This window comes from Rhinolophus sinicus, linkage group LG07 (assembly GCF_036562045.2).
Source record: "Rhinolophus sinicus isolate RSC01 linkage group LG07, ASM3656204v1, whole genome shotgun sequence".
In the NCBI taxonomy this organism is placed as follows: Eukaryota; Metazoa; Chordata; class Mammalia; order Chiroptera; family Rhinolophidae; genus Rhinolophus; species Rhinolophus sinicus.
The window spans coordinates 24,227,167-24,253,594 of record NC_133757.1 but is presented as its reverse complement, the minus strand read 5'-3'; the positions used below and the strand labels follow the sequence as shown (position 1 = coordinate 24,253,594).

At 40.9% G+C, this 26,428-nt stretch overlaps 1 protein-coding gene across 1 annotated transcript in view; it reads left to right on the top strand.

The window, feature by feature from the left end:
* Positions 1–1,138: 1,138 nt before the first annotated feature.
* Positions 1,139–26,428, top strand: part of ABCC2 (ATP binding cassette subfamily C member 2) — a 55,733-nt gene continuing 30,443 nt past the window's right edge. Inside the window, exons 1-13 of the mRNA XM_019724878.2 lie at positions 1,139–1,331; positions 2,771–2,944; positions 14,149–14,274; positions 15,699–15,833; positions 16,036–16,143; positions 16,545–16,600; positions 17,849–18,083; positions 18,568–18,731; positions 19,547–19,724; positions 22,480–22,734; positions 23,545–23,610; positions 25,600–25,737; positions 26,276–26,422. Coding sequence (XP_019580437.2) covers positions 1,299–1,331; positions 2,771–2,944; positions 14,149–14,274; positions 15,699–15,833; positions 16,036–16,143; positions 16,545–16,600; positions 17,849–18,083; positions 18,568–18,731; positions 19,547–19,724; positions 22,480–22,734; positions 23,545–23,610; positions 25,600–25,737; positions 26,276–26,422 — 1,815 coding nt within the window. The 5' untranslated portion in view covers positions 1,139–1,298. The remainder of the gene's footprint in view (positions 1,332–2,770; positions 2,945–14,148; positions 14,275–15,698; positions 15,834–16,035; positions 16,144–16,544; positions 16,601–17,848; positions 18,084–18,567; positions 18,732–19,546; positions 19,725–22,479; positions 22,735–23,544; positions 23,611–25,599; positions 25,738–26,275; positions 26,423–26,428) is intronic.

Genomic DNA, 26,428 nt, shown 5'->3' with positions numbered 1-26,428 from the left:
TCAGCTTCAAGTTGTTGTCCTTTCAGTCTTAGTTGTGGAGGGTGCAGCTCAGCTACAGGTCCAGTTGCCGTTGCTAGTTGCAGGGGGCACAGCCCACCATCCCTTGGAGTCGAACTGGCAACCTTGTGGTTGAGAGGAGGCGCTCCAACCAACTGAGCCATCTGGGAGCTGAGCTGCAACTCAGCTCAAAGTGCCATGTTCAATCTTAGTTGCAGGGGGCGCTGTCCACCATCCCTTGCAGGACTCGAGGAAATGAACTGGCAACCTTGTGGTTGAGAGCCCCCTGGCCATGTGGCAATCGAACCGGCAGCCTTCGGAGTTAGGAGCATGGAGCTCCAACCGCCTGAGCCACCGGGCCGGCCGGGTGCCATGATTTTTAAAGAACATTTGCTTTACTAGGGGATGGGGATACTAAGGCGTTGTTGTCTAATGGGTATAGAGTTTCAGTTTTGCAAGATGAAAAGTTCTGGAGGTTGGTTGTACAACAATGTACATATTCTTAACACTACTGAACTCTACACTTAGAAATGGTTAGGATGATAAATTTTACATCACACATTTTTTACTGTAACACAAAAAATTTGCTTTAAAATATTATTAGATAAAAAATACCTGATAATTATGGAAAAATCAGAAAATATAGACAAGCAAAAAGAAAAATAAAAATCACCCACAATCCTAAGTTAACATTTTGTTGCATAAATGCATAATTATATATGTGTAGTTTCTCATTGAATATGTTATTTTATAACCTTACTTTTTCAGAGTTTACACTATTTTTAACCAGATTTCAAATTCTATGTTCTTAATTAAAAATCTAGAGGAGTAGGATATTTCACATTTCTACTAACTCTAAGGCCTTAAACGGAAGTGAAACTGCACATTGAGGGGTACATGCCTCTCTATTGATGATTCTCTCTTTAAGTCATGTGCCCTCAGGAAAGGGAAGGCTCCTCCATTCCTGATTTGTCAGCCAGCTCTGCTGACATCTTTCATTGGTTCCTTTAAGATATGCCCACACCTACAGAGTTTTCGGGCACTTGTGGGAACTGGTTAGTCTACCGGTCCCTGGGTCTCCTCAGTCACATGTCTATCTCCTGGGATCATGTAAACATACATTCGAGCAAGGTTAACGATTAAATTGTTGGGATGAAAGGTCAGGAGACCTGCTTTTAATTGGAATATCAGAATGGGAGATGACACATTGCTATTCACCTTCTGCCTTCTCTCAGGAAAAGGGTAAACAAGAAACAACACAGTCATACGAGAGTCTTTGATCCAGAAGTATTATAGGAATCATGCTGGAGAAGTTCTGCAATTCTACTTTTTGGGTAAGAAATTACACTTATCCTCTTCTCAAACTCAGAACAAATAGTGTATTAGCCTAGAGTTTAGTTTATAACCTATGTTTATGGTATCCCAGACTCTTTTCTTGGACAAGCTAGCTACAAAATTACCTCTGTATAAAGAGAAATATGGAAAAGGCTTCCAATTTCATCAGTGTTAGGAGAGGGAATTGTGTAGTTTGTGGGGTTGGAGAAAGAAGACAAAGTCTATGATTGAGTCTTGTTGACATATGTTGATGTTGAAATGATAATGCTATGTTCTAGTGGGACTGGCAATTAGTAATAGGGGCTGGAAGTTGAGGCCAGGGATTTAAATTTGGGCATCATGAACACTGAGGCAATTTTTTGAACCATGAGAGCAGAAAATTTCAAGATAAACAGAGTAAACAATACCGAATGGTTTAGTAAAATAGAGAATGAGAAGGGACCTTGGATTTAGTGATTTTGAGAAAATGTGGTCTACAAACTCCTAGTGTCAAAATCACCCAGAGCAATTGTTAAAATAGTTCAAATATCTTAGATAAGTCTTAATTCTAAAGTTAGATAACTGTATGGAGAAATAAGAAGAGCACAGATGAGATAGCAGGGCAACGCTTCCATCTTAGAAAGGACCTGGGCCACAAGGCCCTCAAGGATAGAACAAGCTTACCCCGAAGGGGGTTTTCAATAGGCCAATCCTTGAGATTCTCTCTGAGAATTATCAGGGCACCTTAACCTTTTCTTTAAAGAGTCTGTGCAAACAGTTGTACAAAACAATTTAAAAATATTTACTGGGGAGAGAAAAATCTACCCTCACATGACTCAGATATAAGAATTGATATCCTCCACCCTCACTTCACAAGACACCTCTATTTATTGCAGAATGCAAAAATTAGTACAAAACTTGCTGGGAATAAGTCTTCTGTCCAACAGTGTCATCGCTGCTCCTATGCTGAAGTCCCCCTCAGGTTTAGCCGAAGCCCTGGGGCCATAGGAGTCTAAATGTCAGAGTATGACTAAGCACTATGCCTGCCAGCTCCCTGCATGTTTGAACGTCTGCCAGTGAGTTCATCAGTGCTAAAAACTAGAATAAAAGTTTTTATATCCCAGGGAACTAATCTCCCCTTTAGACTGGGGAACAGTCCCTCTTCTTCCCACTTGGCAGAAGCAGTGGTGAAATTGACTCAGAAGAAATTCCTTTAGAATCACAAGAAGAAAGCTCTTTAGAGGTTGGATTGGCCAGAAAAGTTGCTAAATGTCATTAAATGGTGAATTTATATCAATAGGGGTGAATACGAACATACAGCTAGCTAAAGGGTCGGGCTGGATGTAGATACAGCACTGAGTTGAAATAGTTTGGAAACAGGGTGGAGGGTGTGGGCTAAGATGGATCTTCTGTCTTCTAAAACGCATATAGCCAACAATTCTTCCCTTTGGTCCCCCAGAATTCCTCATTGCTGGATAGCCCAGAGGTGGACCTGCCACTTTGTTTTGAGCAAACCGTTCTGGTGTGGATTCCCTTGGGCTTCCTTTGGCTCCTGGCCCCTTGGCAGCTGCTCCATGTATATAGATCAAGGACCAAGAGATCTACTACAACCAAACTCTACCTCACTAAGCAGGTGCGAGAACCTCACTACTATCTAACCTATTCCTTGGTACACTCTAGGGACGTTTTCTTGGTGGTTAGCATGTCTTTCTCCCTGTCTTTTACCAGCTTTCCCAAATGCTGCTGTCTCAGGTAGAGCCATCTGCTGAGTGTCCCTCTCTCCACCTGCCCTGTGCCTCACTGGTCCCTTGCTATATTTCTTAGTTAAGGTGACTTTGATGTTTGCAAAAGAGCAGTGACTCAGAAATCTTATGGATGGTGGACTCCCTAAACACCAATGATGGGTACTCAATCAGTCAAATATACGTAGTTATCGTCTTTTCAGTATTGGAGAAGCGAACACTGGATTTCCTAATAAATCTTTAAGCTGTTCTAATAAATCAGGAGACTGTAATTCAGCGGGCACCTACCATCAGATGAAAATGAACAATATTATGTGTCCTCTGCACCATTAAGGCGATCCAACTATCATGGCTCATCTCCGGAAACTTGGATCTGATATAGGGCTTTCATTTTCCCAAAACCTTCCATGAGTCTAGAAGGTCACTCACAGCAGAGGGAAGGGTAGTGCTCACTCACAGTGACTTGCTTGAGTAGAGAAATAATAGAAAGGATAGGGGCTGCAAGAGACAGCCCAGGAGGAAGAGCCCCGCAGCTGGCCACACTGATTAATGCAGAAAGGGTCTTGTGTGGAAATGGAAGAGAATCCACCATCTGCTTCTTTTCACTAGGTTTTCTTTTTTCTTTTTTCTTTTCCCCTCATCTGTTCTGATCATTAAACAGGGTTTTAGAAAGACAAATTAGACTTGGTATTCTATGAACACACGCATCAATGACCTCAGGTTACCTGAACTCTAAAAAGAAGGAAGGAACTTGGCCAAAGGAAGTGGGATTTGTGTTGACACTCTGAGCTGGGGGCTGGTGGCGGGTGTTGTTGGGCTCTGGATGGGAAAGGAATAGTCTCTGAGAGCCTGTGGCAGGGTCACTCTCTTCACTGTTGACCTGAGTACTCAGCACTCAGTAGGTATTTGTTGAATGTTGGTATTAAATGCACTCTAGGCATAGGGGTTGAATCAAGAGTGTGTTAGACTCTGAACATCGAACAACATGCTTCAATATCCTCGGGTATGAGTCAGAGATTTTGGTTACAGTTAGTTAAGTTAGGGAGATTCTGCCATTTTCTGGAGCATCCAAGAAAAGCCTTGGGAAATAAATCAGTATTCCATCCTAATCATAGCTATTAATTAACGTTTTTTTTAAAAAACAGCTTTCTTGAGCTATAATTCATGTACCATATAATTCTCCAATTTCAATACAGTTCTAGTTTTTAATACATTCACAAATATGTGCAACCATCACCACAGTCAGTTTTATAACATTTTCTTTCTTTCTTTCTTTCTTTTTAAAGATTTTATTGGGGAAGGGGAACAGGACTTTATTGGGGAACAGTGTGTACTTCCAGGACTTTTTTTCAAGTGAAGTTATTGTCCTTTCAATCTTAGTTGTGGAGGGTGCCTTTCAACTCTAGGTCCAATTGCCGGTGTTAGTTGCAGGGGACGCAGCCCACCATCCTTTGCAGGAGTCGAGGAATCGAACGGGCAACCTTGTGGTTGAGAGCCCGCGCTCCAACCAACTGAGCCATTCGGGAGGCAGCTCAGCTCAAGGTGCCGTGTTCAATCTTAGTTACAGGGGGCCGAGCCCACCATCCCTTGCGGGACTCGAGGAATCGAACTGGCAGCCTTGTGGTTGAGAGCCCACTGGCCAATGTGGGAATCGAACTGGCAGCCTTCAGAGTTAGGAGCACAGAGCTCCAGCTACCTGAGCCACCGGGCCGGCCCCTATAACATTTTCATTCCCTCAAAAAAAACCCCGTTTTCTCCCCATCCCTCTTATCTCTAAGCAATCACTAATCTACTTTCTGTCTCTATAGTTTCCCTGTTCTATTTCATATGAATGGCATCATATAGTAATAGGTGGTATTTTATGATTGGCTTCTTTCATTTAGCATAAGGTTTTCGAGGTTCATCTATGTTTGTAGCATTTATAAGTATTTCATTCCTTATTATGGCTGAATTATAGTCCACTGTATAGATATATCACATTTTGTTTAACTTTTATAAACACAAAGCTCTATGGAGAAAAGAAAAGCAACGTATTAGCAACGTATTCACTACCTGCCCCGTAGTGAATAATACTCCATTCACCTTTTCTCATAGTCTCGGGAGCTCTAATTATAATTTATACTTTACTTTTTTGTCCTCCCTCCTGAGAGTGACAGACACAGATTGCCTTCCTCTTAAAAATTCCAAAATAGGGTCTTCTCTGGAAAAGTTGGAAGTATAAGTCCTCATAAAGTAAAACTTCACTTCCTCTATGAGAGCCTTCCCCTCAACTTGATTTTATTTCTCTGCTTCCTCTTCTACCTGCCTTTGGACGCTTTGTTCCTCACTGGCTCTTCTGAACTGTTGTCACTGCATTTCTTGTTTTGTCACTAGTGCAGTGTTTATGTCATCTGAACTAAGTCACTTTGTTTGACCAAGCTGGTGAGAGAAACTCTAAGTTTATTTGTTTAAAGGTGATCCTTACTGAAAGGACCCAATGCACAGCAGGTAAATGAATGAATGAATGAATGAATGAATGAATGAATGAATGAATGAATGAGCTCATGATCAGTCCCAGGGAAGCAAAAGGGGAATTTGGTTTTAGAGGTTTTAGAAGTGCTGAGGTGCCAGCAAGATGTGCAGCAAAAATGAGCGTGGTGTTCAGCCCATGAGATGTGGGAATCATCTTCAAGTGTTGGCAGATGTGTACCAGATTGCCTGGCTTGTTCTGAAAAGTTTCCGAGAGCAAGATCAAGGTAAGTGGGTGGGGGTTGTTCCAGGGAGTTGAGTTTGGCTAAACATACAGAAGAACTTTCTAATAAAAAGAACTGTCCGACAAGAAAATGGACTGTTGGGGGATATGATCGCTGAAAATACTGAAATTGAAGTTAGACATTTGTCTGCCAGGGAAGTGGTGGATGTAGACGCTCTTGGTAATGGGTAGAAGATTCAACCAGAGTGCTCTATCATTCCGAAAGTGCTGGGGAAAGGAGGACCGTCCAGAGATGGGGAGACATTAAATGTGGCCACACCACCCTCCTTTCTTTTTTAATACCAGTGAGATTGTATCTCCTTAAGAAGTTGAGTGTAGTAAAGTCCTGTGTGCGCTTGAAGCTCCTCCAATAAATCAGAGGTTGAGGGCAAAGACTACTAAGGATTTGGTAATCATTAAACAACCACAAGATTTCCCTTGTCCTAAATAAGAAAACCTTGTGTATGTTTCTGAGTATAAAAATAATGCATGGTTATTGTAGAAAGTTTGGAGACTCTAAGGAAATGGGAAGAAAATTAAATCCGTTGATAATTGTATCACTCTGATAGACTCCTGTTAACATTTTGGTATGTTTCCTTCCACTGTCTTTGAAAAGAAAGAAAGGAAGGAAAGAAGGGAGGGAGAGAGAGAAAGAGGGAGAGAGAGAGAGAGAGAGAGAGAGAGAGAGAGAGAGAGAGAGAGAGAGAGAGAGAGAGAAGCTAAATTCTCTTTCTCACCTCCCTACCTGCCAGTCCCACTGCCCAGGGCCCCAAGTAAGATGATTTTGATGGCTATCTCCATATCTGCAAATAATGTGTTTATACCTGTATTTCTTGATTTATCAGTTTCCAAAAAGATCTATTTCTGCCCTCTCTGAAAGAAGGAATTTAGCTCATGACCCACTCCCAGCTTCCTTTTACTCTCCTGCTCTTTCTCTCAGTCGTCTTTTGATTTTATATGATTATTTTCAGTTCTCTTGTTGGTTACCTTTATACCTAAAACTATTCTGCCATCAATTATAGACTCTACATCTTGATGCCTCTTTAAGAGGAGAGGATTAGTGTCTTCAAATTTCTTGCATCTGGAGAATATCCTCAAATAAAATTTTCAGAAAGAGCAACACTAAAATCTCTCAGTCTTTCTGAAAATGTTCATCTGGATATGAACTGTTAGCTTCAACAACCAGTGTTTTTTTTTTAACTTTGAAAATGTCACTCTATTGTTCCCCACCATCCTGTGCTACCAAATTAGGGTTTTTCTCATCCCTTGTTATCCTCTCTAGAAGCTTTTATCCTCTTTATTCTTGATGTCCTGAGATTTCATGAGTCTGTTTACATGGATCTTTTTTCATTCAATGGATTCTACACTTTCAGCCTAAGAACTCATGTCTTTCTTATCTCTGAGACATTTTCATATATTACTCCTTTCATTTTTTCCTCTAATTTTGAAATTCCATTTCTCTGAATTGGACCCTCTGAATTGATCCTCCTTCTCAACTTCTCTCTCTCTCTCTCTCTTTAAAATTTCTTTTCCCTTTCCCCCAGTGTTCTGAAAGATGTCCTCAATTTTTTCTTCTGGTTGTCTTAAAGAGCCTTTATTTTAGCGATCATGGGTTTGATTTCTAAGGATTCTTCTTAATTTCTGAATATACTTAACGTTTAAATAGAAACCTATTACTTCTCTTATCTCTCTTAGGACATTAATTTTAAAATAATTTAAAATTCTCTTCTGTTCATGCAATCATTTCTGTTTGTCTCATCCTAGAATCATTGTTTTGTTTAATTATCTTGGCTATCTTCTTTGCTAGTATTGTTTTTTCTCTGCTGTCTGGTGGCTCTTAGTGTTCTGTTTGTTCATCTGAGCACATGTGGCTGGAGTAGGTCCCTTTTCCACTACATGTCTGCTTCTGCCGCTGCCCTCTTCTTGAAAGGAAGACTGCCTGTTACCTGAGAGTCCTGGGTCATTGTCTGGACTTACACAGAACTTCAATTAAGACTCTGATTTCTGTCTTGTTTCCCATTCTTACGTGCTGTCAGGGCTGACTACAAATAATAGATTTATATCAGTTGAGACTCTCTCGCCTCCAAGTCACATGTATTGGTTTAAATAATAAACATCTTATATAATAAGAAGTCCAGAGGTAGTGAGGTTCCAGGATTTGTTAAGGTAGCAGCTCAACAATATCAACAGGTGGCTGATCATGTGCGTCTGATAACCTCGGCAAAGCAAGTCAGGTACCAAGCTAGCACATGCCTACAGGATGGCTGCCGCAGCTCCAGGCGTTACACCCTCAGGCCAGCGTCCAGAGGCAGGTAAAGGGTGCAGGGGCCCTTCCGCATCATTTAAAAAAAAATAGCTTTCTTGTGATATAACCCACATACCATAAGAGTCACCTGTTTAAAGTGTATCATTCAGTGGTTTTTAGCGTACTCACTAATTTTGTGACCATCACCACTATCTAATTCCAAAATATTGTCATCCCAGAAGAAATCCTGTACCTGTTAAGCAGGAACACCGTATTCCCTCTCCCCTCTCCCCCAGTCCCTGGCAACTACTAATCTACTTTCTATATCTATGAATTTGCTTATTCAGGACATTTTACATACTTGGAATTATGCAATATGTAGCTTTTAGTATCTGACTTATTTCATCTAGTGTAAGGTTTTCAAGATTTACGCATGTTGTAGCATGAATCAGCACTTCCTTTTATTGAAAGTTTTTTTTATTGTAGTAAAGTACTTGTAAGATAGAAGTTACCATTTTAGCCATTTTAAAGCATACAATTCAGTGGCATTAAATACATTCACAATGTTGTGCAGTCATCACCACTGCCTAGTGCCAGGACTTTTTCATCTCACTAAATGTAAACCTTGTTCCCATTAAACACTCATTCCCTGTTCCCTCCACCCTTATCCCCTGGCAATCACAGACCTGCGTTTGGTCTCTGTATATGCCTAGTCTGGATAATTCATATATAAATGCAAAGATAATATGTGGCCTTTTGTATCTGGCTTCTTTCATTTAGCATTATGTTTTCAAGGTTCATCCATGTTGTAGCTTGTACCAATATTTCATTCCTTTTTATGGCTAAGTAACATACCATTCTGTGGGTATACTGTATTTTGTTTATTTAGTCACCAGTTGATGGACATTTGGGTTGTTTCTATTTTTTGTCTACTTTGAATAATGATGTTAGGAACATTTGTGTATAAGTTTTTGAGCAGACATAGGGTTTCATTTTTTGGGGGTATATACTTAGGAGTAGAATTGCTGAGTCATATGGTAACTCTATATTTTGAGGAACTGCCAAACTGTTTTCCAAAGTGGCTGCACCCTTTTATATTTCTGCCACTAATGTATGAGTTTCTAACACAATAGTACACCCTTATCTGTGGTTTTGCTTTTCACAGTTTCAGTTACCTGTGGTCAACCATGGTCTGAAAATACCAAATGGAAAATTCTAGAAGTGAACTATTCATAAGTTTTAAATTGTGTATCATTCTGAATAACACGAAGAAATCTCTTGTGTTCATCTCTGACCCACCCAGGACATGAATCCTCCATTTGTCCAGCGTACCCACGCTGTATATGGTATCCACCCGTTTGTCACTTAGTGACAAACGCTGTATATGCTATCCACCCGTTTGCCACCTGGGTTATTAGATCGGACTGTTGCGGTATCGCAGTGCTTATGTAGAGTCACCCTTATTTTACTTAATAATGGCCCCAAAATGCAAGAGTAGTGATGCTGGCAGTTCAGATATGATAAAGAGAAGCCATAAAGTGTATGTATGTATACAAAAAAAAATAGTACATATAGGATTCGGTACTATCTGCAGTTTTAGGCATCCACTGGGATCTAGGAACATATCCCCCTGTGAAGATAAGGGGGAGCTACTATACTCATCCTCAACAATACTTGTTATCATCCATCTTTTTTATTGTAGCTATCCTAGTAGGTGTGAAGTGGTATCTTATTGTGGTTTTGATTTGCAGTTCTTTAATGACTAGTGTTGTTGAGCATCTTTTCATATGCTTTTGGCCATTTGTATACCTTCTTTGGAGAAATGTGCTATTTGAATAAACTCTTTGCCCCCCCCTTTTTTTTTTTTTGCTTTTTAAATTTATTTTTAAGTGTGTTTTTCCAGGACCCATCAGCTCCAAGTTAAGTAGTTGTTTCAATCTAGTTGTGGAGGGCGCAGCTCACAGTGGCCCATGTGGGGATCGAACCGGCAACCTTGTTGCTAAGAGCACCGCACCATGCTCTAACCAACTGAGCGAACCAGCCGCCCAATTTGCCCGAGTTTTAATTGGGATATTGTGTCCTTGGCTAATGTGTCACAGGCCAGGGAAATGGGACCATCATGACTGGTTTTAATTCACCTCGTAGGATTGGAAATAGGTCCAGCTTCCACCCAAGCATATGGCTGAGCTGAGTAAGGCAGATATTTTACAAAGGGGTCGGGGGCGTGGGGTCTGTTAGGAGGAAAAGAATAGCTTTGAGGAGGCAGCTCTACCAGTCAGAGTCCCAACAGGAAACAGATAGTTGAGGCAAAGCAGGATAATATGAGGAGATTTTATTTACAAAGGGACCTGGAGCTTAGCAGCAAAGTGTTACCACTCTAGGCTTGAAAGGACAAAAGTAGAGAGTAAATCTGGCGGGACAGACAGAAGATACCAGCACAGCAGTTGGTAGGTAATGTCTATCTCAGGCTCCCCTTTCACTGCGGCTTTTTCTTGTGTGTGTTTTGGGCCATGGTTTTCTCTGCTTTTACCTGTCACTGTTGACACGTTTGCTTTTTTGTCTTCTATTAATAAAACTTAGCTGGTTTACTGAGTTCACTCTTCTTCATTCATATTCTCAGTGCTATTATGGATTTATTTCTTGGACACTGTACCATCATTTCAATGGGATGGGGAAGGATGGGAGATAAACAAGTGTACTAAACCTGACATCTTGGACTGGAAACTCCTGTCTTTTTCTATGAATATTTTTAAAACATAATTAAACTTATTGTATGTGCAATTTTGTAGTCTACTTTTTTTTGTTTGAGATGATATAAAAAGCATTTCCCAGTGTTAACATTATTCTTAAACATGATTTCAATGACTACAAAATTGCACATACAATAAGTTTAATTATGTTTTAAAAATATTCATCACATGAGAATACCATAACTTATTTTAACAACCCTGACAATGTTAACTCCTCTCAACAAACTCCTCCACCACTGTTTTGGGATATTTTAGGTTTTATAAATTCTTTACTATTAAAAACGAGACTCCAGCTAACATTCTTGTGAATAAATTTTTGTCCGTAATTCATATTATTTCCTCAGCATAGATTTCTAGAAGTAGAATTACTGTATCAAAGTATATGAACAGTTTAAAGCTTTTGAAATGTACTGGAAACTTTTTATAATCTAGCAAGTTTTTCTGACAATTTATAGTATCACCAAAACTACATTAAAGTGCATTTCTCTGCACTCTCGCTAGCATTATGTCTTCTATTTTTCTTTAACTTTATATCCAAAAATGTCATCCTATTGTTTTACTTTGCATTTCTGTAGATACTAATGCAATTGATTATTTTAAAATTTGTTAAGAATATTTCTTAATTTGTGACTTGTCTGTTGACATCCCTTGCTCACTTTTTAAAATAGAGGTTTTAGTGTATTTAACTTTATATCTTTTGAATAGATAATTTACAGAGGGTTACAAAATTTTTAAAAATTCTTTTATTGGGAAATATTGGGGAACAATGTGTTTTTCCAGAACTCATCAGCTCCAAGTCAAGTCGTTTTCAATCTAGTTGTGGAGGGCACAGCTCATTGGCCCATGTGGGAATCCAACTGGCGACCTTGGTGTTATGAGTACTGTGCTCTAACCATTGAACCAACTGGCCGCCCCGAGGGTTACAAAATTTAAAAGGTACAAAAGGGTGCATGATACTCTAGTCACTAATTCCTGTTTGAGTTGGCAATCATCAATACCAGTTCTAGAAATAAACAACTCATGTTTGTACAAATACCTACCTACATACAAGTATATTTTTTCCCCACAAATGCTTATGTCTTATGTACATTCTCTGCGTCTTGGAGAGCCTTCCATTTTTAGCACATAAAGATCTGCTTCTTTCTTTTTATTGACTACTTGAGACGCTGTTATTTGGATGTACCATAACTTATGTGTCTAAATGATAGAAATTTATGTGGTTTCCAGCTTTCTGCGATCATAAGTAATGCTGCAATAAATAGCTTTGTACATATGAGTGTGTCTAAAAGATAAACTCCTAGAAATGAAATTACTGGATTAAGGGTATGTGGACTCAAAATTTTTATAGATAGTATAAATTCCCCTCCATCGAGATTTTTCCTCCATCTCACCAACTTTTTATTATCAAACGTTTTGATATTTGCTAATCAGTTAAGTAAAAAGTGGTAAGTCATAATTTGAAATTGCACTCTCATATGAGTGAAGTTAAACATCTTTTCATATGTTTAGAAGACTTTTGTGTTTCTTTTTCTTTAAATTATCATTTATATTCTATTTTTTTGCATTTGCTGGTTAGTTTGTTGTTTTCTATAAATTGCTTTGTAGGAGTTCTTTATAACATACATTGATCCTTTTTGATATGGGTTTCTTGGTGTGTTTCTAATCAATTTGTACAGAGTTTAATATATGTAAGCCCGTGGCAAGGCCCCTCCTTTTCCTTGGCCTGGGGACTGGTCTGCTGGTTGGTGTTCTCTTTATCTAGTCATCCTCAAGGGTGGGTGCTTTCGCTCCAGCTTATTCTTTTTTATTTCCTAATTGACCTAAAGGCAAACATAACTTACCACTTCAAAAGCTATTATTTTTTCAAAAAAAAAAAAAAAAAAGATTCATAGTTTCATGTGAGGAAAGTACAATACTGTGTAGTGTGTTACATACTTGAGAAAAATGCATTTCCCTTATTAACCTGTCTTTGACTCTATGCTTTGCTAACCAGTAGCACTGGTCCTGTTAGGTAAAGGTGCATTTGTTTTCCTCGGCTGGTTCTCATTACAAAGGGCCCAGTATCTCTGCCTGAGGCATTCTGGATGAACAAGACATGGGAATGAGTAAAGATAAGATGGGGGCGGGGGGTGGGGGGTGGGAGATGAGAGTAAGGGGGATCGAATATATGGTGATGGAAGGAGAACTGACTCTGGGTGATGAACACACAATGGGATTTATAGATGATGTAATACAGAATTGTACACCTGAAATCTATGTAATTTTACTAACAATTGTCACCCCAATAAATTTAATAAAAAAAGGAAAAAAAAAAAAAAGAAAAAAAAAAAGATGGGAGTAGAAAGGGACGAGGGTAGGCAAGATAGTACAAAAGATCCTCATTTTGAGGGCTGAGATATGAGTGGAGCTCCTCAGCAGAAGTAGTAATTTTCCATCTTGATGGGTAGGGGTGGTACTTTAGAATAATACAATATGTATCATATCTCGTGTACTCATACGACAAATATTGTTTGGCTTGGAGTCATCTTAGGATGACATAGCTGCAATCATTTGCAATATTAACTTCAAAGGTTATGGGGGGAAAGGCTGGGACTAAGGACCAAAGAAAGGTAATAGTACCAACCCAAGGTGGGGGGGATCACCCTCTTAAATCTATTGTATAAGTTATCTATTGCTGTGTATGAAATTATGCCCAAATTTAGCAGTTTAAAAATAAATGGTTTTTATCTCACAGTTTCCCTGCGTGAGGAGTATGGGAGCAGCTTATCTGAGTTCTGCTTCAGGATCTCTCATGAAGGAGGTTATAGTTAATAAGCTGGGACGAAGGTCATGTAGAGTTTTGATTGTGGCTAGAGGATCTGAGTCTAAGATGACTCACTCACGTGGTTGTTGGCAGGAGACTCAGTCCCTTATCAAGAGGACCTGTCCACAGAGCTACTTAAATGTCCTCATGCTGGGGCTGGTGGCTTTCCCTGCAGTGAGTGATCTAAGACAGAGAACAAGGAGGAAGCCACATTGTTTTCTGTGACCTGGTCTTGGAAGTCACACACTGTCACTTCCACCGTATCCTATTCATTAGAAGCATGTCACTAAGTCCAGCCCACAGAAGGGAAACTAAGCTCTGCTTTTTGAAGGGAAGCATATTAAAGGGCACATTTTAAAACCATCGCACTCAACATTCCTCAGAAACACTTACAGCATACGTTGAACTGCATCCCATTGTTTGAACTACACGCATCCATTTATGCCTGAAATATTTATTGAGTGTGTCATCTGAATCACTGAATACCATTTTTACCATGTGTTACTGGAAACCATTTTATTCTAAAGAATTATATCTTCCTAACTGTGGTCTTTTTCCTTTCTCAGGTGCTTGTTGGGTTTCTTCTTATTCTAGCAGCCATAGAGCTGGCCCTGGTACTCACAGAAGACTCTGGGCAAACCACAGTCCCCGCCATTCGATATACCAATCCCAGTCTCTACCTGGGCACATGGGTAAGGCCCATCACCACTTCTGCCCTGTTTATCTTCTCTCTGCTCATAGTCATCTAGCTGAAATGTACTTTTTTAGAATGAAATTAAATCTAATTTCATCTGCCTTTTTCAAGGACCTACGATGAGACAAAGGTTGATTATAATGGGGGTGAGACAAATTTTAGCTTTTCATCTTCTTTGGAATGCTAGTTTATAGAGCATTCTCCCTAGGGTAAGTGCTAGCATTAATGACTAAGATATGTATCTTATGCCTTCATATCTTGCCACCTAAAGAGCATACATGAAATTCAAGTTTCTTAATACAAAAGAATTTTCTTAAATGCTATAAATATTAGTTTTAAATTGATTGATTGTAGACTCTAATCAATAGATCACTGAGTCTAGAGTTGTTCATATAAACTTGATGACAGACGTTTCTTCTATAAGCACGTGTTTTTTGACGGGGATGCTATCCAATGAAGTAGATGCCATCAGTTTAAAACAGGAAGATGCCTCATTTTTATCTGGGTTTCCAGTCTTTCTTAAAAAATCAGAATGTCTGGCAAGTATGGGCCTGCCTTCCCACAGGGCAACGGTCAGCTAGGCTTGAGTCGCCGTTTCCCGCCCCCATTACACCAGGCATGCGCTCAGTACTGACCCCACACTCATTTCACTCAGTACCATGTCTGCCTGGCCCCTGCAGGCATCGTCGTTTAACGCGATTATAAAACAAGGGCGGGGTTAGGCAGTGGTATGCTGTAGTTGGCTCACAGAGCTGACTGTGTGTATCTTTTTACCCCTGTGTCTAGTGACATGCTGGAACTTGAAATCTACCACAGTGGGGGAATATATACCACAGAAATTGGCAAATACTGCATATCATAGCTTTTATTTTTTTCTTCCAGAATGCTAGTTTACTAGCATAGCACTGGGTTTAGGAAACTAACATTTAATTACTTATATCCAAGTGAGATGTTACAAGGCAAGTTGCTTTTATTAATTGCTTAGTCTGATATTATTAGAAAATCATGATACAGTCACCTCATACCTATCCAGCAGAATCTGCCTCCCGCAGCTGACTATGGTAGTACCTGAAGTTAATTTCCTTGGGTCTTGAAAAGATTTTTCTAGCTCCCTAAGTACCTCCACTAAAATGCAGATGGTGACCCTCTCCGTTCTTGGCTAGCTCCCCACCCAAGTATGGTTGAACAGAGATGGCGTGGGGAAAGGGGTCCCAGGAAGAGCACAGAGGCCCTGAAAGAGAAAGTTGGATGGTGTCAGGGAGGAAATCTAGTTTGGCATTTGTGTGCTTTCTGCTTGGCCAGATTAGGTACAACAATTTCCTCCTTCGGCCCTCCTTTCTTCCTGTTTTCTGGCATGCTTTTTGGCTCTTGTCCTTGGCTAGTGGTTGTATTTTTCCAAACTTGATGTGAATTTCTCTCTAGCTCCTGGTTTTGGTGATCCAGCACAGCAGGCGATGGTGTGTGCAGAAGGACTCTTGGTTCCTGTCTCTGTTCTGGATTCTTTCAATACTCTGTGGCACGTTCCAATTCCAAACTCTGATCCGGATGCTCTTACAGGTAAGGAGGACAGAGAGGGTGACATGAGGAAAAACTGTCGGGCAACTTCTAAGTCAGAGCCAATGGCATAAAATAAGTTGAGCTCCAGGATAGAACTGTGTTTAGGGGATTTGATATAGGCTTTAATCACAAGTTTAGACTTAATTTGGATAAAAGGCTGATTTTCTCTTTTTTTTTGTTTTTGTTTTTGTTTTTCCCATAGGGCAGCAATTACAATCTGGCCTATTCCTGCCTGTTCTTCATCTGCTATGCATTCCAAATCCTCATCTTGATCCTTTCAGCATTTTCCGAAAAAGATGACTCATCAAATGTGAGACTCTAAATCTACACCTCATAGGTTATTTAATTGAATGGCACCTTGACAAATGTAACTTTGAGCTGTCTCACGGAGGTCCCCTAAGCCCAGAGTACAATAGTATAGACCATTTTATGACATAAGAAAACAGAAGGTGACTAGAGTATAAAAGTATTAACTTTTACATTGACCCGCCAATCTTTAGCATAGACATTTAATCCGTACCTCTCTGCCCGAATTTCTGATTATCATTCAACTGGTGACCTTGCAGTCGCTAAATAAACACACATGTTGGCCAGCTGACTTCTGTATCATATCTAGTTTCCAGCACAACATTATATCCATTTCCGATTTTAGAGCCCATAGAGTTCCTATTTCCAATTGATTTACTTTCTAATTTTTTGTCTGTCTTGCAGAATCCATCACTCACGGCTTCATTTCTGAGTCGCATTACCTTTTGTTGGTATGACAGGTAGGAAATGCCTGAAGAATGGGTCGTCTCTATCTCTACCCCCTCGCTCTTCTGAAAGTGGTAGAAATCTTAATTTTTAAAAATGCCTCCTGTGGCCTCCATTTCTCCTCTATTTAGTCAGAGTCAGAGAATGTTAAAACTTACAGATCAATGTAGTTTAGTTCCTTCACCAGGCAGATTGGGAGGCTGAGAGAAGATGGAGGAAGATTTGCTTTTGGTAGTCTGGGGGTTCCGTGGAGATAAGGTAGGACAGTAAGAAAAGGAGAGAGTAGGGCTGGAAAGGGGAAATGTGGGGGCAGGCACTGTGGCACAGCCTTGGAAGGTAAGGGATGAAACAGCTGGCCTGGGCTTCCGGAAGAGCTGGAGCAGGCGTTCTTGTCCTTTGTGGTTCCATGGACCCTTTCGGCTGGTATCACCCATGAATCCCTTCTCAAATAATATTTTAAATGCATAAAATAAAAGACATGGGATTATAAAGGAAAACAAATATACTGAAATATAATTACCTAAATTATTTTTTTAAAAAAACCAATGACACCTGAAACTAATTTTTAAAAAAAGTTAAAAAAAATAAAAATAAAAATAAATAAAAAACCCAAATGAGTGCTATAGTAATACAAGTGCTTCTTTATTAATGTATTAAATAACAAGACCTAGTGATGGGTCTAATAATGACCATACAAAGTAGTAATGAGTATGACAGAGCCATGAAAACATCTGTGATTTCTCCCAGTGACAAAAGTACAGTTGCTCCTTTTTACAACTCTGGCTGGTTCTGTACCCTCATATTAGAAGGAAAGGCTAAATATCGATTAGAAGCTATTAAAAATAAAGATGTGATTTATTTTCCATCCATATCCTCAAATCTGAGGTTGAGGAGCCCTGATCTAGAGAGAAAGTACGGAGGCAGCCTCAAGGAGATGATGGAGCAGCAGAGAGGCAGCCAGTGTTTGAGGAGGAAGGAGCAGGGGGCAGTGATGCTCTTTTGGCTCTTAATTCAGTAGTGCCCCGTCCCTTCCCTTTCTCTTTTCTTCTATCACCTTCTGTCATCCCCACCCGATCCCTTTCCTGCTCTCCCCACTCTGTCAAGTTCAAAGGGTCAGGAGATGGGCTGGTGGGACAAGGGAGAAGTCCCATTCTTCTGTCCCTCCATCCCGGAACTGGGAGGCAGGTTTTGATAGAGGCATCAGGGAGACAGCCTGTGACCCAGCCTGTGGGGTCCCAGCTTGTGGGTCACTCTTGTTTCAGCATTATTCTGAAAAGCTACAAGCGACCTCTGACACTTGAAGATATCTGGGATGTTGATGAAGAGATTAAAACCACAACACTGGTCAGCAAATTTGAAACGTGCATGGCAAGAGAGCTGCCCAAGGCCAGGCGGGCATTCCAGAGAAGGCAGCAGAAGAACTCCCAGTGGAACTCTGGAGCCAGGCTGGATGGCCTGACCAAGAACCAGAGTCAAAGCCAAGATGTCCTTGTCCTGGTAACTTTCCCATGAGGGTCTGTGTGAATGTGCTGTACGTCTCAGGCAAGAGGACATCAGTGTCCTGGGGATTTTTGTGCTCACATTTTTTACACCACTTTATACTTTGCAGTGCATTTCATGTTATTAGTAGGATTCACAATACTGATAACCTTTGTGATGGATTCATGGGGGTATAATGTACTATTTGCTCTCTTTTGGGGTATATTTGAAATTTTCTATAATAAAATGCTTTTAAAAATAGAAAGATAAAATAATACCTTAGCATGACTAGAATTTGTACCTTAGTGGGATTTAGCATTAGCAGTTAATTCATTTACTTTTTCACTTGAAAATATTTATTGAGAGCCACTGTGTGTCACCAAACCCTGTACAAAACAGGCAACTGGGCTCAGGGGCTTAACACCCTGGAGCTGTTCGGTGCAGGACAAAGTCTTACATCCACAGCTCTGTGGACTCCGTTGTTGTTTGGTTTCATGCCTAGGAGGAAGCTAAAAAGAAAAAAAAGAAGTCTGGGACGACAGAAGACTTTCCCAAGTCCTGGTTGGTCAAGACCCTCTTCAAAACCTTCTACCTCATACTCCTGAAGTCTTTCCTGCTCAAGCTAGTGCATGACATCCTCATGTTTCTGAATCCTCAGCTGCTCAAGTGAGTCCCCGAGTCTGGGCTTGCCTCAGGACCTTCGCGGCCACTCTCCTTTTGGCCACTTGTTGATGCAGGCGGGAGCTTATTATTAAATTCCCGTTTTTTAAATGCTCATAATTTTCTTCCACCTCACAGCGTTGTATTCATGAAACGGGCAAGGCAGCTTTCAAAATCTAAGATGATACGTACTTTAGCCTCCCTCTTTGCCATGTTGCCCATGCCCCCCCCACCACAGGAAGACAGGTACTTGTTAGGGGCTCTGTGTGTTAAACAGAACTGCTGTGGGCTGAGCCACATCCAAGAGAGGGGCAGCATATCCCAGGGGAGCCTGGTACCTCGTGTCTGTGACCTCATCGTTTCGCAGTCACCGCCTTCAATGGAAGGTTCAGGTTAATCATGACAGACTGTACATGCCCCTGGGATCTATGGGATGAACTATTCTCCAAGGGAAGCCCTTCTAACTCGTGCTGCATACGTGTCCTAATTCCTTTCCAGGCTTGCGTTGTCTGGGAACAAATCGCTTTGCCCACACAGCCTCTTTTACCAGGGGTTGTGGGGAGACAGGGACAAAGCATTGCAGTGGCAGCTCCATGGAACATTCATTATCCCTTCTCACAGCCATGGGTCATCCACTCTAGGCTCTTGCTGCTCATCTCCGAGCCAAAGCAAGAGGGCTGGCATGACTGTGGCTCTCAGTCTTCCAAGAGCATTGGAATTCTGGTTACTTTTTTTACCTATGAGGTAGGGTGGAGTAGCTGGCGATGCAAGGACGGTGAGGAGGCAGAGGCTTGATAGGCATTACTTCTTTGCTCTGGCAGATTGCTGATCTCCTTCGCAAATGACCCTGACACCTATTTGTGGACTGGATATCTCTATTCAATCCTCTTATTCATCGTGGCCCTCATCCAGTCTCTTTGCCTTCAGTATTACTTTCAACTGTGCTTCATGCTGGGTATAAATGTACGGACAACCATCATGGCTTCTGTATATAAAAAGGTAAGGGCATTTGTCAGCATCACCAAAGAAAATCCCCTTAGTAAACGTGGGCATTTATTCCAAGATTGAGGAAAATTTGATAGAAATGATAAATGACCTCAGCATTTGATTTTGATTAACCATATAGCCTTCTTTCGATGTTCCTTTGGAAATGAAAATATGAAAAGTGTGTATGTAGACATAGGGTGTGGGGGATGCGCTCCAGAGAAAAGCTGGCAAGCTGTTCTTGGCCCAGGATCTGCCTCTCCACCTTGAAGGCTTGCATATCTGTCTCTCTTTTCCTACCTCCCTAGACAAGGTGGAAATATGTTGGGAAAGAACATAAAGTCAGAACAAGCTGGCGAGGGGCAGACTCTTAAAACTACCAACATTTACATTTAAACCCAATACTTCATGAAACTGCACTCATGAGACCTGGTGCGTCCATGTCAAATGATAATTTTGCCGTCTCCCCTGCTGAAATGAGTCCCTGAGCCTTGGGTTGCCTCAGGGACCCACTTATGCCAGCAACTTCTTTTTCTAAATCTGTTGTGGCTGACCAAGCCCTCCTCTGCCTGACTCGTTTGTTCAGTTTGTAAATACATTCACTCTGCTTACACTGAGTTCTGCAGACTTGCGAGCTTTTCCATCTCCTTGAGGTGATTTTGCTCTTCTTCCCTTTGATACGCTGCTTGTAACGTGTAACTTTCTCAAGGCAATTGTATTTTCCTTATATCCTAGATACCAAGATGAATTCTCATGTTGTCCCTTAAGAAAGAAAATAAAGTCAGTGATATCTCAATTAAAAAAGAAAGAAATGAAAATAAAACAGTTACAATCAGTGACTATAAACCCGAGGAGAAAATTCACACATGAGGGGTAGGACTTTTCATAGGTCAAAACATCAAATAATTGCCTCTTCTTCCTCTTTTTCTTCTACTGCTAGAGAGTTCCATTATAGTGATTTCTCTATTACAGTTCCTGGTTTTCTCCTTTGCTTTCCTCTCTTAAAACGCCAATGTGTCTTTGTCCTCCCTGAGTAGATAATGATTCGTCAAGAGGCCCAGACAAGTAACCCAAAGGTCTTTAGGTCAAAAGCCTTTGAACTTCCAGAAACTCTCATACTAGAATTTATCTTCCCCCAAATTAATTTTCTAATCACCTTATTCCTTCTGGAGAGATTGGATTTCTGCTGGTTTGCAGGACATGAGGTCACTAACCAGGCTGTCTCAGCCATTTCTATGAATGCACACTTTTACAATTGTGATGATTCGTTCCCACTGTTTTGATTCTTAATACATATTCCAGGTTTTGCAGTGGTGACAATACATAAGGGAATTATAAAATAGAGCCTTTAAGACACCTTCATTCAAATAAACATTGCTACTAAAATCGAATTTAAAATTGGCTAATTTCATATGTTTAGACAATGCTTCATTTATGAAATGTTGTGAAACATTTTTCATATCCATTATCATCCCACAGTCCTGTGAGGTAATTGCATTATCCCTGTCTTACAGAGAAGTAAGGCTTAGATCATTTCAATGCCTACAATCAGAGCCAAGACCTGCCCCCAGACAAGGGCTATTGGGACTAAATCGATAACTTTTTCACTTTATTGAGATTTATTGAGATTTATGGTGATTACCTTGAAGATTTTTTTTTTTCCTACCAAAGGGGAGGCTTAGAAATGGACTGATTTCTCCAGAACGTTGGTGGCTTAACATGTTAAGAAATTTCCCCCTTTTTACTGGACAACCAAAAAACCCCTGTATGTGCCAAAGAAAAATGTATTCATGGATTAAAATACCAGTAGAGCTTCTAGGACAAGTACTGAGGTAAAAATCTAGGGCCACTCGTAGTCCATATACCAATTAGAAGGAGGCTCTCCTTCCTCCAAGAAAGTGCAGCCCACCAGTGGCAGTTTGGTGAGTATAGTGCAAGCGGGTTTTAGTCCCATCCCAACACAAGTCCCTTAGGTGGGTGCATTTGTGCAAGGCATTGTTGGGCAGCCTTTTGATCTCTTTAACATGAGAACAGGAGGCTCACACTATGAGATTTAAATATCTAGACATTGCCTGCAAATTCCTGACAATAAGTCATTTTGCTTCAAATGTGTGAACTCTGCAGCTTTCCTCTCCAGTCTAAGATCTCTGTCCTGCTTGGGAGCGGTTGCAACCTCCTCATAAAAGTATGGCTCCCAATAGCAGGGCCACGTCAAAAGTCGGCAAGGCCAGAATCAATACACACTTCCTTTCTTCATGCCTCCGTTTGTTCCATCTTTCAGTATTTGGTTCCCTACTGTGTACCCTGTGATACAGTAGTGAAATGAATGGACGTAGCCCTTGTCCTCACAGAGTTTACATCTGGTAGAGAAATAGAAAAAAGAAAACAATTACAGCTCAATGTGATATATGTAATGACAGGGGTAAGCCCAGGACATAGGAGGGCTATCCAACCCAAGCTTGAAAGTCAGGCAAGTCTTCTCTGGAGAAGTTCCACCTAAGCTGACACTAAAAGATAAATAGGAATTTTGTGAGCAATGAAGTGGGGGTGGGACGTGGGGTTGGAGAAGGTGGGAATAGAAGGAAAGAGTGGTCAAGAATGAGAGAACACTGTTAGTAAAACTTGGAGGCAAGAAGACACAGCCCCTTGAAAACATTGTGTCCATAGGGAGCCCACCCTTTGGCTGTGTTCTCACTTCTTGAGTTTCCCCTTTTACTCCCCAGTATCCTTGGCCTTGTCCATGGATTCCAACCCCAATCTTTATCTTTAGTCGCTGATCCTATCCAACCGGGCCAGGAAGCAGTACACCGTTGGCGAAACAGTGAACCTGATGTCTGTGGATGCCCAGAAGCTCATGGACGTGACCAACTTCATCCACCTGCTGTGGTCAAATGTTCTACAGATCTCCCTATCCATCTTCTTCCTATGGAGAGAGTTGGGACCCTCGGTTTTAGCGGGAGTTGGGCTGATGTTGCTCCTAATCCCAGTTAATGGTATAATCGCCACCAAGAATAGGGCAATTCAGGTAAAGAAACAGAGTCACCCTGGGGATATATAGACTTCCTTCAAAGTCTAAAGTCTTTCGCTTATTTTATTCTAACTCTTGGTGGGAGTGTGGGTGAGGCAAAGCTGCTGGAAGACTTTCCAGCATTCCAGATGAACTTGGCTTTCTTTATGTTCTCTTTTCATCTTCTGACCACTTTTTGGGTTTATATACTGTATCTCCATTCATGTCAGAGGAAAGAGCCTGATTGCAGAGAGAACAGCTGCTCAGGGACCCTGCACATACCTCTACCACCCTGCTCCATGGGGCTGTTCTTAGAACAGTGATTATTGGCCCTGTTTCCCCATCATAGCAACACAAACCCACTACACACAGCAGTCACCCAAGGGACCCAAACTAAGCCTGAGTCCTGGCAATCAACCCTGCTACGCAGAGAATTAAATGGTGATGTGATAGTGAGTTGACTAGGTGGCTGTTTTAGATTATGGGGTCAGGAGAGGCCTCTGTGAGGAGGGGACGTTTCAGCTGGGCTCTGCACAACACAAGCCTGACCAAGAAGGAGTAAGCCTTGAGAAAAACAATCCAATAAAAAAGCACAGTTAGGCCAAGGCTGGAGGCAAAACTGAGCTTGGCACTTTCAAGAATCAGAAAGAAGGTGGGTGTGGCAGAGACAGAGTGAGCAAAGAGGGGAGTGGGAGAGACACATCCCATCACTGGACACCTCAAGTTCTTACCAAGTGACAGCCAAAAATGTCACTGAGACCTAACATGTGCGGCAAATCTGGACACTCTCATATGGAAGTGTGTTTTGTTTTTACTTTTTCCTTGCAGGTCAAAAATATGAAGAATAAAGACAAACGTTTAAAGATCATGAATGAGATTCTCAGTGGGATCAAGGTGAGAAGCCAGGGGTAGGTGGCGCTCTGGGTGCAATGACAGAAGCAGTGGGCACTTGGCCTTAATGAGCCCTGGTGGAAGCTCCTGCTCCTAGGCCCATGGGTGTCACATGACTCCTGATTCATCTACCCACAAATCTCCTCCTACTACCCCTCTCAGGCCCTCTTTTAAACCTGGGTTTGTATTTATTTACCTTAAATGGTTTCTTTTGTTTTTACGTTACCTTATAAATTGTCGAATGTGCACAAAAGTAAACAGAATGATATAATGAACCCCCATGGACATTGCCCAGCTCCAGTAGTTATCAGCACAACCTAACTAGTTTCATCTCTACCCTTCCAATTTCCACTTGACGCCCTTCTGGATCATTTGAAAGAGAATCTCAGGTTATCTTGTCATTTCATTAGTAAATACCTTGTATATATTTCTAAAAGAAAGACTTTGTTTCTAAAGATACCATTATCACACCTAAAAAAAAACAATCATTCTTTGGTACCATTAAATTTCCCCAATTGCCCCCTTCATCTCTCTCTTTTTTAAAAAACTGTTAATCAGTTTGAATAAAGATTCAAAAAATATCCACACATGGCACTTAGTTAATAATGCTTTTAATCTATAGTAGTCCCTGCCCTCCGCCTTTTTATTTTGGTCAGATTGGAGAAACCAGGCTGTCTTCTTTCCTGTATTTCTTGTAAATTGGTAGGTAGATCTAAAACTTGATTAGATTTAGGTTTGATTTTTTTTTTTTTTTGGAGGGTGGGGTGGGGGTAGGAGAGTAAGGATGTTACAGTAACGATGCATGTGCCGGGGTACAGGCTTTGTCAGACCGATTCACCCCTTATTAAGTTTCCTGCCCTTCTTTCACCTAGAACAGTGATTTGTGGCCTTTGCAGCATGTTTCAATCCCCTGGGATGTTTGTAAAATCCACTAAGGCTTGAACCCTAATTCAGACCAATTACATTAGACTTTCTAGGGGTGAGGCCCAGGCATATGCTATATTTTTAAAGCTTCCTAAGTGATCTAATATGCAGCTAAGATTGAAAAACCACTCATAAAAGTTTTAGCAGCCACTGCTCATCATGGCCTTGATCTATTATTTCATTAGGAGTTATGAAGGGGTGATATTTTAGTTCTGTCTTTCCTTTGTCATTGAATAGTTGGAATTCTATGAAGAAGAACTATCTTAATCAACTAGTTGATTACCTTAAAATAATATTTGTACAGGATAGGAAGGATAAATGCTTTCTTCGAAGTTTTCAAAATAATACATTTCATCCTCCAAAGGTGACCAATAAGATCTTATGTGTGTGTGTGTGTGTGTGTGTGTGTGTATGTATATATATGTGTATATATATATATATATATATATATATATATATATATATATATATATATATATATATATAGTTTTGAATTCATTGATTTTGCATTACCCTAAACTTCTTGAAAATGAAACATAGGCCCCTTTTAATGCTCTGATATTTCTTCACACAGAGCTCTGAGCTGCCTTCCTGCTAATGTGGCAAAATTGAATAGACTTGGTTTTGAGTCTCAACTCTACCACTAGCTAGCTTGGTGACTTTGGGCACCAAAGCTTAGCCTCCCTCTGCCTGTTTCCTATTGTTAAAATGGGCACAATAATTCTACAAAAGTAGGGGACTAACTCTCCCTGGTTTGCCCAGAATTTTCCAGGTTTACACTGAAAGCCTCATGTCCTGGGCAATCCTGAGTCCCAGGCAAACTCGGAGAGGTGGGCAGACTTCGATTGTTATAGGGATGAAGTCAAATAATGTATTTAAAATGTCTTGTATGTAATAGATTGTCAACAAAAAGAAGCCACCTTTCGTAATTATACTTTATAATCTGGATTTCTACACCAACCCCCCCTTCAAATTTTGGGGAGCATATCCTACAACCCGGGTGGATGAGATGCACTTGATGTCCTTTTGGGGTAACAGTGTGAGCTGTGTTCTTTTTTATCCGATTAGATCCTGAAATATTTTGCTTGGGAACCTTCATTCAAAAACCAAGTCCACAACATTCGGAAGAAAGAGCTCAAAAACCTGCTGGCGTTTGGGCAGATGCAGTCTGTGATGATGTTTCTCTTATTCTTAACTCCGATCCTGGTGAGTGACACGAGGCAGGGGGCGGGGTCAGCTTCCGTAAGAGAAAGCTCTGTCCTAGATAGATTGCCCCAAACATCTAGGCCTGACCCCCAAATCCAGGGAACTCTGCCCCTCTCTTTAACTCTTACCTCATGCCGCCAACCCTAGTTTCACCCCTGTGTACAATTTGGTGGTCTTGGAGCCCAGAGCACGTTGCTAGGATGTTCGGCATGAATGTGGTATCCAGGAATGGTTTGTATGGACGACAAGGAGGGCTTCTTGTCTTCTTGGGGAGGCCATGTGAGTCAATAGCAGAAGAAACACTGATATAGGAACCAGGAGACCCGAGCTCTGCTCCCAGCTATGCCATTAATTAATTGAGTTTGTGTCTCAGGCAAGATTTTCCTCCTCCTCAGCTTTCTTATCTGTAACATGGGAAATTTGAGATAATCCCTAAATACCTTTAACTCCAGTAACTGATGTACTGTGTTCCTGAGACTTAGTACAAGGCGGCGTGAGCCCTTTTAGGAATAAAGTGCTCATGACCTTGCTTTTCCAGGTATCTGTGGTCACATTTTCAGTTTACGTCCTGGTGGATAGCCATAATATTTTGGATGCAGAAAAGGCCTTCACCTCCATCACCCTCTTCAATATCCTTCGCTTTCCCCTGAGCATGCTCCCTATGGTCATATCCTCCATGCTCCAGGTAAGT